At 51.4% G+C, this 12574-nt stretch overlaps 1 protein-coding gene across 1 annotated transcript; it reads right to left on the bottom strand.

The window, feature by feature from the left end:
* LOC110432858 lies at positions 14-9601 on the bottom strand. Its single transcript, XM_021453845.1, has 12 exons — positions 9331-9601; positions 9147-9208; positions 8542-8610; positions 8327-8408; positions 7879-7949; positions 1998-2099; positions 1835-1924; positions 1096-1170; positions 981-1013; positions 821-901; positions 563-622; positions 14-442 (listed from the first exon to the last, which is right to left on the bottom strand). The coding sequence occupies exons 1-12, from the start codon at positions 9383-9385 to the stop codon at positions 275-277; spliced, it is 948 nt and encodes a 315-aa protein (XP_021309520.1). The 5' UTR covers positions 9386-9601; the 3' UTR covers positions 14-274.

Here is a 12574-nt window from a genome sequence, read left to right as displayed (position 1 = left end):
ACATCTCCACCAATTTTACAAGAAAACAATCGTGTTTTATTTATTCTTTCGAATGACTTTACAGTGTACACAGCAACAAATCAAAACGCAAAAATGAATCAAAATCCAAGAAAAATAATAAATGATAGTTTCAAAACAGACCATAATCACACCTGTCTACTCCGGGGAAAAAGAAATTCTGTCACTCCGGATGCAGGTTATTCTTCTATGTTTTCTGACTATTAGACAAAAGCAACCAGGAAGGCCATGTGCATCTCAAGCGGAGAGGATTTGATCACAATGCAAGGCCTTCCTTCCGATATGAGAACCTGATGGACCTGTGCACTGCGGTGCCCTTTACAGCTGTGGTTTTCTCAGGCTTCTTAGCGTCGATTGTGACCGCAATTGGTTTGGAGTCAACTACTTCCTGTTCCTTGGTGCTTTCCGAAAAAAATTCAAGTCCCTACAATGTGCACAAATAAAACAGGAGATTCGGCATCAACAATTTCATAACAAATGGAAGGAGGACAGAGAATTGGAAGAGAAAACGAGAGGAGGGGGGGGGGGGGGGGGGGGGTGGTACCTTCACTGGCTTGTTTTCGGGTTGAGCTGAATGTGAGAGCTTCAGCTTCTCACCGGTTTCCTGTGTAATGAAGAGCAGTGAAGAATCATCAGAAGAAAAGAACAAATACATACATGTCTTTTTACACATTGTTTCTGCTTGACCCAATCTTGCCAAGCCTGCTTTATCCTATGTTTGGTTTGCTAGTTCTTGGGAGGATATAAGTTTACATGAATGGAAAAATCTTTTATCATGCAGAATACTCAATAATCTCATCACCTGGAAAAACTTGGCGTTTATTCCATCTTTTAAACCACCTGCTACTTGGCAGAGGTACCATATACCAGTATTAGCCACGTCCTGTTCAGTATACACAGGAAGTTAGGATAAGGGGAATTAAAGGATGGCATGGATAACTAATACTCACAAGTTAAACTACCTGTTTGTTCTCAAGTAACTCGATCTTTCCCTCCTGATAACAAGGAAAAGAAAGGTCAAGATGTATAATTTTGACAGCAGTTCATGAACAAATTTAAGAGAATGCTCAAACTCACCAATCCAGCAACCATTTTCTGAATCGATTCGATATCAAATCCAATTTGAGACAGGTCATCTTTAACATCATTGACCTTCACATGTAGAACAAAATTGTATGAATAAACTGAAACAAGGAGAACTAAATATAGTTTATAGCTCAGAGCTTGTAAGTGTATGGTATATTGGTATGGTTGAAAAGCTTTTGCATATCATTGGGAAGGACATAGAAGGTCTTTGGTGCTCTAAGCGAAGAAAATGAAACGAGCTATCAACATATCAGTGCCACATATATGGGAATGTTAGTGTTAAAGATTTACACTGGTTTATCAAACAGCTATAGCCCAATGTAATCACATAATTTAATAAAAAATAATATCAACATGCTAATGCTTGTAATCTTCTGTTGTTTACAGTTTATCTCAAGTGCTCACTGGTACAGGCTCCAGTTTTTTATTTTTAGTTTGGAGCAGATACCAAAGAAAATCATTGCATAGCTTCTAGATGAATAACTTTATTGAAACAGTTCTGCAGCACTAGACATAAATAAGTGTGAAAATGAAACCGCTTATGCTAATTTAACAGGGCGGTACATGGACTTGGTGCTGATCAAATGCAGGCATATAGTATTAAAAAAGATGAACATTGATGCTCAGGCACAGCAAACAACAGCCTCCTAAGACGCCCATGTGGATATCAAGCAAATATCATAATATTACTGCCCAGGAGGCAGGAGTAACATAGTTAAAATGAACGAACCTCATTTCTAATAGCTTTGGAGACCTCTACTTGTTCATCCATTTTGCCATCCAAATTCTCAAGACGTTGAGTTAGATGTCTTTTTGTTGCCTGGAATTAATTGCACTTATACAGATGAACGATGCTGAAGTAAAAATGAAATGAAGTTGGGAACAGAGCATACAGCTAGTGCTGATGAAACTTGCTCCAACTGCTTCGACATGCTCTCAACAGCATTTGCCATGTTACGTTTTGTGACAAACATGACATCTGAGAGAGACAATCCCTGCATGAGGTTATTAACATGTAAGAAAGCCTAAACAGAATGGGTGAAACAGTCTTCTAACAGCAACATGTTATATTTTGACTTGGCGCTGTCAATCCTGTCATTACGATTTGAAACATCTGATGGTCTTGCCTCTAAATCCGAGTGAATAAGGAAAACAGTATTATTAGAACCAAAGTGCCCATCAACTGTCAACTCTAACATGAAACTTGATTGGATATTCCATAACCAACCACGAAGACATTATTATAAATATAGAGGATTTATCCATGGTGTCCACACGATACCAATTATTCAGTTACTAATGTCGAATTACATGTCCACATGGATGAGTACCACTTCTACAGCTGCATTCACATAAGAGTATAAGACCCTACTGGAACTGAATGTGGTAGTGTCATGTGGGGAAAGGTCTACACCAGGAGGCGCCGGGCCAGGGACGTTCGGCGGGCTGCTGAACGCGCAGCCAAAGGCGCGGCGTCTGGGGACGCTGGGGGCGCGCAGGTCTCTAGCCCAGACGCGTCTGGTGGTTAGGAGGATATGTTAGAAGGAAAGATATTGTTAGTTTCCTTCCCTGTTATCTGTCCCATGATTCTAGGACTCGTTTTAGTTGGGACTATGGCTTTATAAGCCTTGTAATCAGATTGATCAAGGCAAGCAAGAACAATTATCTCCTCTCTCTCTTTCATCTAAGCCTGCGGTAGAGGGGCATAACCTCACCGGAGAAGACGGCCGACGGCTACGAACTACGTAGCCGCGGTCCGGCCAGTCAGGGATTTGACGCCCTTGACAACCTGGTATCAGGATTCCGGCGATCCTCCCCTGCCCACTCCGCCCAATCTTCCACTGCCGCTGGCCAGCAAAACCCTACCCCGCCCACATCCCCCACCTCCGCTGCATCTTTCCACCAGTCACCAGCCATGGCCGAGCCCACCCTTGCCGACGTCCTGGCGTCCCTCAAGACCCTGTCCACCGAGATGTCCACCATGAAGGCCGATTTGGCCGCGATGAAGGAGAAGTCCGCGTCGTCTTCCGACAGCGCCGGCGGTCGCAAGCCGGAGGAGCCGCGCGACAACGACTTCCCCCCCAAGCCCAAGAAGTGGGATTTCCCCCGCTACGACGGCACGACTGATCCGCTACTCTTCCTCAACAAGTGCGAATCTTATTTTCGCCATCACCGGACCATGGCGGAGGAGCGGGTCTGGATGGCCTCTTACCATCTGGACGAAGTGGCACAGCTGTGGTACACGCAGCTTCTGGAGGATGAGGGCGCTCCTCCATGGGGGCGCTTCAAGGAGCTCCTGCATCTACGGTTCGGTCCTCCCCTCCGCTCGGCTCCACTGTTCGAGCTCGCCGAATGCCGACGGACCGGGACGGTCGAGGACTACGCTAATCGCTTCCAGGGCCTACTGCCGCGCGCAGGCCGCCTGGAAGAAGCGCAGCTTCACGGGTGGTCTCCTTCCACCCCTCAGCCACGCCGTCCGCATCCACAACCCGGAGACCCTAGCCGCTGCGATGAGTTTGGCTCGCCAAGTCGAACTCATGGAGGCCGAACGCCCCGTGCAGCCGCCGCCACGGGCACCGCCCCGCGCAGCCCTCCCAGCGCCTCCACCGTTGCTGGCGCTGCCTGCACCCCCCGCAGCCGCCCAGCAGGGCCGCGGCGCGGGAAATCAACGTCGTCTGACTCCGGAAGAGATGGCTGAACGGCGTCGCCAGGGGCTGTGTTTTAATTGCAATGAAAAATATTCTCGTGGCCACAATAGATTTTGCAGGCGCATCTTCTTTATCGACGGCGTCGAGATCGACGACGCGAATGGTGCCGGGGCAGCGGCCGCGGCCGCGGAGACGGAGGCGCCCGTCTTCTCTCTCCACGCAGTGGCCGGCGTGGCCGTGGGCAAGACCATGCAGCTCCGCGTAGGAGTGGGCGAGACGTCTCTGATCGCGCTCCTCGACACCGGTTCCACCCACAACTTCATCGGGGAAGAAGCTGCGCGACGTTCGGGGCTGCCTATCCAGCCGCGCCCACGGCTGACAGCCACTGTCGCCAATGGCGACAAGGTGCCCTGCCCCGATGTGCTTCGTCAGGCCCCCCTCGTCATCGGCGATCTCTCTTTCACCGCGGACCTGTTCGTCATGCCCCTTGCTGGGTACGACCTGGTGCTCGGGACGCAGTGGATGGAATCCCTGGGCCGCCTCATGACCTGCTGGACCGGGGTGCCCCTGCAGGAGATGGTGGAGCCCTGCGCGTCCACCACAGCAGCGCCTCTTCTCGACGAGCTCCTCGCTGGCTTCGGGGACGTGTTCACAGCACCCAGCGGACTGCCACCCCAGCGCTCCCGCGACCACGCCATCATCCTCCAGCCCGACGCACAGCCGGTAGCAGTTCGCCCCTACCGCTACCCGGCTGCCCACAAGGACGAGCTGGAGCGGCAGTGCACTTCGATGATCGAGCAGGGCATCGTCCGTCGCAGCGACTCGGCGTTCTCCTCCCCGGTCCTCCTCGTTAAAAAGGCGGATGGTGCGTGGCGTTTCTGCGTCGACTACCGGGCATTGAACGCGCTCACCGTCAAGGACGCGTTCCCGATTCCCGTCGTCGACGAGCTGCTCGACGAGCTCCACGGCGCTCGTTTCTTCACCAAGCTCGACCTACGATCGGGGTACCACCAAGTCCGCATGCGCCCCGCCGACATCCACAAGACGGCGTTCCGGACTCACGATGGGCTCTACGAGTTCCTGGTGATGCCGTTCGGGCTGTGCAACGCGCCGGCGACGTTCCAGGCGCTCATGAACGACGTCTTGCGGCCTTTTCTGCGACGGTTCGTTCTGGTATTTTTTGATGACATTCTTATCTACAGCGGGTCGTGGGCGGAGCATCTGCGTCATCTCCGGGTCGTGCTCGCTGAGCTTCGGCGCCATCAACTTTTCGTCAAGCGCAGCAAGTGCGCGTTCGGCGAAACGTCGGTCTCCTACCTCGGCCATATTATTTCAGCGTCCGACGTCGCCATGGACCCAGCCAAGGTGCAGGCCATCCGCGACTGGCCTGCCCCACGGTCCGCTCGCGCCGTGCAGGGCTTCCTCGGCTTGGCAGGCTACTACCGCAAATTCGTCCACAACTACGGCGCCGTCACTGCCCCACTCACCGCTCTCCTCAAAAAGGAGGGGTTCTCCTGGAGCGATGACGCCGCTGCGGCATTTGACGCCCTCAAGTCCGCTGTGTCTTCAGCGCCCGTCCTCGCCATGCCAGACTTCGCCAAGCCTTTCACCGTCGAGTGTGACGCGTCCTCCCACGGTTTCGGTGCTGTCCTCATCCAGGAGGGTCACCCAATTGCTTTTTTCAGCAGGCCGATCGCCCCTCGACATCGCGCGCTCGCTGCATATGAGCGCGAACTCATCGGCCTGGTTCAAGCTGTACGGCACTGGAGGCCGTACCTTTGGGGTCGTCGCTTCCTGGTGAAGATGGACCACTACAGCCTGAAGTTCTTGCTGGACCAGCGGCTCTCGACGATTCCCCAGCACCATTGGGTGGGGAAGCTGCTGGGCTTCGATTTCACCGTGGAGTACAAGCCGGGCGCAGCAAACACGGTCGCCGACGCGCTCTCCCGCCGGGACACAGACGACAGCGAGGGCAGCACCATCCTCGCCCTCTCCGCTCCACGGTTCGACTTCGTCACGCGCCTCCGGCAGGCTCATGGCACTGATCCGGCGTTGGGGGCACTGCTCCAGGAGCTCTCCAGCGGCGCACGCGGTGCTCCCTGGTCCCTGGTGGACGGCCTGGTCCAGTGCAAGGGCCGGCTCTACATCCCGCCCGACTCAGCCCTTGTTCGGGAGATCGTGCAGGCCGTGCACGAGGACGGCCACGAGGGCGTGCAGTGGACGCTTCATCGACTACGCCGCGACTTTCATTTTCCTAATATGAAACAGTTCGTGCAGGACTTCATCAAAGTGTGCGGTGTCTGCCAACGTTATAAGGCTGAGCACTTGCACCCGGCCGGCCTGCTCATGCCGCTGCCCGTTCCCCAAGGCGTTTGGACCGACATCGCTCTGGACTTCGTTGAGGCGCTGCCCAAGGTGCGTGGCAAGTCCGTCATCTTGACGGTCGTGGACAGGTTCAGCAAATACTGTCATTTCATACCCCTGGCGCACCCGTACTCCGCGGAGTCTGTAGCAGCAGCCTTCTTCGCCGACATTGTTCGTCTACATGGCGTTCCCCAGTCCATGGTGTCGGATCGCGATCCGGTCTTCACCTCCACGTTTTGGCGAGAGCTCATGCGCTTGATGGGCACGAAGCTGCACATGACGACGGCGTTCCATCCCCAATCCGATGGCCAGTCGGAGGCGGCTAATCGGGTCATTATTATGTACCTTCGCTGTTTGACAGGTGACAGACCGCGGCAATGGCTTCGGTGGCTCCCTTGGGCAGAATTCGTCTTCAACACTGCCTATCAGACGTCGCTGCGGGACACCCCGTTCCGTGTCGTGTACGGCCGCGACCCGCCATCACTTTGCTCCTACGAGCCCGGCGAGACGCGGGTGGCTGCTGTGGCCCGCAGCATGGAGGAGCGTGATGAGTTCCTGGCGGACATTCGTGCTCGGCTGCAGCAAGCTCAGCAAGTCCAGAAGCACCACTATGATGCAAGCCACCGTCCAGTAACCTATCAAGTAGGCGACTGGGCTCTCCTTCGACTGCGCCAGCGCCCCGCTGCCTCCCTGCCCCAAGCGTCGACGGGCAAGCTCAAGCCCCGCTACTTCGGGCCGTACCGCGTCTCCGAGCTGATCAACGACGTCGCCGTCCGCCTCGATTTGCCCGCAGGAGCACGACTGCATGACGTGTTTCACGTCGGCCTTCTCAAGAAATTCCAGGGGACTCCACCAGCAGCGCCTCCACCTCTGCCAGCGGTGCACCATGGCGCGCTTGCTCCCGAACCGGCTCGTGCTGTGCGTTCTCGCCTGGCTCGGGGCGTCCGCCAGGTCTTGATCCAGTGGAAAGGCGAGTATGCGGCATCGTCTACTTGGGAAGATGTCGACGCGTTCCGCGCCAAGTACCCCTCTTTCCAGCTCGAGGACGAGCTGAGCTTCGACGGAGGGGGAGATGTCATGTGGGGAAAGGTCTACACCAGGAGGCGCCGGGCCAGGGACGTTCGGCGGGCTGCTGAACGCGCAGCCAAAGGCGCGGCGTCTGGGGACGCTGGGGGCGTGCAGGTCTCTGGCCCAGACGCGTCTAGTGGTTAGGAGGATAGGTTAGAAGGAAAGATATTGTTAGTTTCCTTCCCTGTTATCTGTCCCATGATTCTAGGAGTTTGTTACTCGTTTTAGTTGGGACTATGGCTTTATAAGCCTTGTAATCAGATTGATCAAGGCAAGCAAGAACAATTATTTCCTCTCTCTTTCATCTAAGCCTGCGGTAGAGGGGCATAACCTCACCGGAGAAGACGGCCGACGGCTACGAACTACGTAGCCGTGGTCCGGCCAGTCAGGGATTTGACGCCCTTGACAGGTAGCATCAGTGAGAAATGATGAACTTCCTTATTTAAAACACAAATATCATAATTTTTTGTACTCAGACAACAAAAGAGATCAGAATAGCTAAAATAAAAAAATATGCAGGGAATATATTTTACTTTCTTTTATTCAGTTACTAACTCAATAAAAGTTACCTTGAAGCTAAAAAAACACAGACAACTAGTGGAGAAAAGGAGAGAAGAAAGAATATTCACAATCAACTAATCAAGGGCGTATATTTTTTTGAAGGAAAAGAAGGGGGCATAGATTTGCATTTTACCTTCCACCACATATAGCAATAACCCATTGCTCCAACTGCTGCTGCTGGCAGTATGTAGGATGATAAACCGCCTGCATAAGGAACAAGCACATAACTGGGAAAATATACCAGTACATTTACCACTTAAACTGCTATAAGCTAAGAATCATTATGTATGCGATTCCAACTTGTAAATAATCGAGCATCACGTATCACCCATTGCTAACTTCAGCACTGAACATGTTTTCAAGAGTTTTTAGCAGAACTACTATGGATCTCCTTTCAGATGTGGATAGTTTAGAAGTGTACATAAGCCCGCAGGGGCTTAAGAAACTGTTTATTTAATCTTTTGGGAACATTCATGGAGGAACTTTCTGAAACTGAAGCTAAAGATTTGTCTGAAATGGTAAATTGTACACATAAGTGAGTAAAGGAAACAGAACAAGGAGACAGTGAAACTGATGCAGACCTCCTGAGTCAGATTTGCCATTCAGAATGGTAATGGGCCTTGACAATGTCAAATCTCTGACTTCTTGGGCTAAATTCCGAATCTAATATCAAGCACGAGCAAGCAAAGTTAAGATGAAATGAATAATTTTACCAAGATGAAAGAAAGCAAGAGTAACTTCTGCGCAGACGCTGACACTGAGATGTGAGATGTATTCCATATGAAGAAGAGCATACCTGAGCTTGAATAAGTGCAATGTCATAGGGACCCGAAGCAGTTCCTTGATTTACACCCTTCATAATCTCCTAAAAACAAAAAATACAGCATTGTCTTAAATAAACATTGGGAATTGCTAAAGCACAGGCGCCTGCTTTTTAAGTTTGTTTTAGGCAACGTATCAGGGACCATTAGATTTAGATCAGAGGGTTGTTCTTCATCTTTTATCATGAGTGCTTCTTCAATTTCAATCTCACAGGCTCACGTTCTGATGTCAGGCATCTGAGATATTCAGATATAGGAAACGTGATAAACACACTTCGGAAGTTTCACAGCATATCATCAAAATCTGTATGATATGTATCAGGGATCACTAAGTGAAGTATAAAATTATGCACTTCCGAATGCAATTGGGGCATCAACCATCAAGTCGTTGATGCAATTTTATCGCATGATGTTAATCACATCCATATAAAGACAGAATCAATGCTTCTACTAGTACCCCATCGCCAAGTCATTACAAAAAATTCAGATATCAGCTATCTGACAACGCTCAGCTATCCAAACCACGTGACAGTGCGTATAATCAAACATGAACATAGAAATGGGGGGAAAGTATACAGACCTGGAGCTCCCCCAACACATCAGATAAGCGTCCATTCCGCAGCAGGATCGACCCCGTCATCCCTGCAAGGACACCATTTCACCACGTAAGGTGTCGAAACAATAGCCGATCGGGGGGAAATCGCATCAAATGCGATAGAGATTTGATGGGGGCGAGAAGTCGATGACGGTGATGAGACGAAGACCTGCACCGACGAGGATGAGGACCTTGGAGGCCGCGACCCCCGTCTGCGTCGCCATGCCTCACCGCTCTCGCGCTTCACCGGCACGCCTCTGGATGATTCTAGAAGGCGCCGCGGCGGCGGCGGCGGCGGCGGGGGGTAGGGGAGGAGGAGGCGGTGCGAAGCTTCGGGAAGGGGAAAGCTTCCGAGCGACCGAGCGAGAAGGTGCCTGGACCTGGGACCGGGACCGGGACCTGACGAGTTCGTGTGTCACAAGTCACAGCCTCACAGGTGGAGTCGTCATTTTGAATTTTGATCCCTTGGCCTTGGTCCGAGGCTCAATATTATCCATAAACTTTTAAAATGACTATTTAAATTCTTAAACTTTATTTTCAGACTTAGTTTCTTCCTATGAAGTGGCCATCTCAATCTTTAAACTTTGGATTCTGAGATGTTCAAAATAAAGAACTTTGAATTCTAAGCTCAATTTTATCAGAGTAGAGTGCATGGTCAGTCTTTGTATTTGTGAGTTGTGTCATTTAGGTCATTAAACTCAGAAAGTATATTATTTTGGTTTCTTTAATTTTGTTTTGGTCTCGTATTTATCCAAACGTTTATATCCATGAGCAGAGATAAAACTTAATTGCTTAAACTAAAATATTAGTGGGGTTAAAAATAAAATCGTCCAGACATATAAAATTACATAAATATTTACAACTTCATGAAGGACTATATGAAAACAATCATGTTCTTCCTCGTCACTACCGCCTGTAGCATGCATAGGGCTCAAGCGAGACGCTGTCATCGCCACCGCACAGGGGTATAGGTATACCTGGGCATAAAGCCCGAGCTCGTGAGCACGGTCCGGTCTGGCTCGAAGCCCGTCATTTTGGCCCGGCCTAGCCCGAAGGTCATTGGGTCTGGGCTGGCACGACACGGGGGTGCAGCCGTGCAGGCCGTGCTTGGGCTGCACTTTAGGCCCACAGGCCGGCCCGCCAAATAAGTGTTGGGAAACATTCGATGAGGTTTTTGAGATGATCAATGGTAATCGTGTGCGTGTTGAAGCTATTTGTAAGATTTGTAGAAAGCTTATATTGATGAAGTGACGAACTAATGAATGTGTTTGAAATCTTCTTTTAAATCTGTGTTTATTGATATGTTATCTGTTCAACGGGCTATGGGTTGGCTCGACCCTCTATTTTTGTCGTGCCTGACGGACGAGCCCGGTACGCAAAAAGGCCCACAGGCCCGTGCCTGGGCCGGAGGCCAGGCACGCAGACCGGTAAGGCATGGCCCTTACCCCGCAGGGCACGGCGTGCCCCCTCGGCCGTTAGGCAACGTGCCGTGCCAGGCTGGCCCGTTGCCAGGTATAGGTATAGGCGAGCACACATGCATGAGCAGTCACATAGGCACATGCACGAGTAGCCGTGCAGGCGAGCCGGCTCCCGAATCGTGGTCGTTGCAAGTTGCCAGGGTGCCAAGCTCGCAATAGTGCCGCGGTCATGCACAGGCTCAAGCGAGGAGCTGGCGGCAGCAGCGCAGAGGCGCGCGAGCAAGCCGCCGTCGTGGTTGCGCCGGCGAGCTCCACCGTCACTACCGCATAGGTGCATGAGCGAGCTGCCACCAACTACCGACACGTAGGTGAGCTGTCCGCATATCGCTATGCACACGAGTTAGCCATAGCCATGAGCGACAAGAGATAGAGTTGACATGTAGGGCCCATACCTATTTCAATGAATATGAGACCCAAATAGAGTTTAAGGGCTAAAATGATAAACTTTATTAGTTTAGGGACCGATACAACGTACTCCTAAAGTTGGATGACTGACCATGAACTTTACCCTTTTATAAATCAATAAACTATCAATATGCATTTGGATCTAGTCCCTCAACAGTAAGTTCATGGAGAAAGGTTAGTCCCCAATAGCTAATGCAACATTTAAGTACTGGAACTATGGCTCTGACAGACTTAGACATTCACAATGCAATTAATTATACTGCCACATAGATAATTTTATGATGTGGCAAGTTATTTTATGAAGAGAAAAAAATCCAAAAAACTAGGCCTAACTAAGAATATCAATAGACAAGAAAGTACTCGTAGCCCATATAGAAAATTTACATCATGTACCGTAGAAAATCTTACACTGGCAAGGATGTTATATGTTATAGAAATTGATAATAATTTCATGCATTGAAAGTGCCCTTAAGATAAAAGTGAGTCCAGAAATAAAGTTTAAAGACTAAAATAACCATATTAAAATTCAGAGATGAAACAAAATCTCCGGCAATAATTGGAGGACCAAAGTGACGGGGCTTGTTTAGTTCAAAAAAATTAAATTTGGTTGCTATAATATTTTTGTTTTTTTATTTAGTGTCTAATTATAAACTAATTAGACTCAAAGTCTTATCTTACAAATCTCCTTCTCCTACATCTCCACTACTATATAATGCACCACTTAAAACTTTCCTAAATCCACACAGCAAACTACACCCCACAGTCATTATCTAATCTAAGTATACCCAACTAATTGCACACAGTAATGTCTAATTTACAAAATTAAAGGAGGAGATTAACTCTAACATCATCTTGCGGCCAGGAACGCTCAGATCAAACTCATCACTCACCCCTCCACCTCGGCGCGCAATAACGAGATCGCGACCACCAGGACGCCTCGGCCCCGACTCCCTCCCACTCGATTCCTCTGCCCGACTCCCTCCCACGCGCCGCCAGGACGCCTCGGCCCGCGAGCGAGCCGCCGCCAGGGCGCCCCTGCCCGCCACAGCCGTCGCTAGGGCACCCCTGCCCGCCATCGCCGCCGCCAGGGCGCCCCTGCCCACGACCGCCGCCGCCAGGGCGCCCCTGCCCGCCACCGCTGCCGCCAGGGAGCCCCTGCCCGCGCCGCCAGGGCGCCCCTGCCCATGACCGCCCCCGCCAGGGAGCCCCTGCCTGCGACCGCCCCCGCCAGGGAGCCCCTGCCTGCGACCGCCGCCGCCAGGATGCGCCTAGCCGAGGACGCCGACACCGGGGAACGCCGCCGCCAGGACGCCCCTGCCCACGAGCGCCAGTCTGAGGAGGACCAGCCCGTAATAATCACGAATCACCGTTGAAACACCACGGGCACCTGGAGGACGCTCGCCTCGGCCCGCGGCCGGCCGTGGCGGCGGCTGTGGCTCGGTAGACTCGGCGGCGTGGCGGGCGGAGCACGCAGCGGCATGACGTATGCGGCGGACATGGAGCACACAGCGGCACAGCAGACGCGGCTAG

This window comes from Sorghum bicolor, chromosome 2 (genome assembly GCF_000003195.3).
Source record: "Sorghum bicolor cultivar BTx623 chromosome 2, Sorghum_bicolor_NCBIv3, whole genome shotgun sequence".
NCBI lineage: Eukaryota > Viridiplantae > Streptophyta > Magnoliopsida > Poales > Poaceae > Sorghum > Sorghum bicolor.
This window is presented reverse-complemented; position numbering and strand designations above follow the sequence as displayed.

Excerpts from the sequence above, each read along its gene's own strand:
- LOC110432858 (XM_021453845.1), bottom strand. The coding sequence starts at position 9,385 with ATGGCGACGCAGACGGGGGTCGCGGCCTCCAAGGTCCTCATCCTCGTC. Across the intron at positions 7,950-8,326 it reads TGGCAAATCTGACTCAGGAG|GCGGTTTATCATCCTACATA; the intron begins GTCTGCATCAGT and ends TTCCTTATGCAG. Across the intron at positions 443-562 it reads CCGAAAACAAGCCAGTGAAG|GGACTTGAATTTTTTTCGGA; the intron begins GTACCACCCCCC and ends TGCACATTGTAG.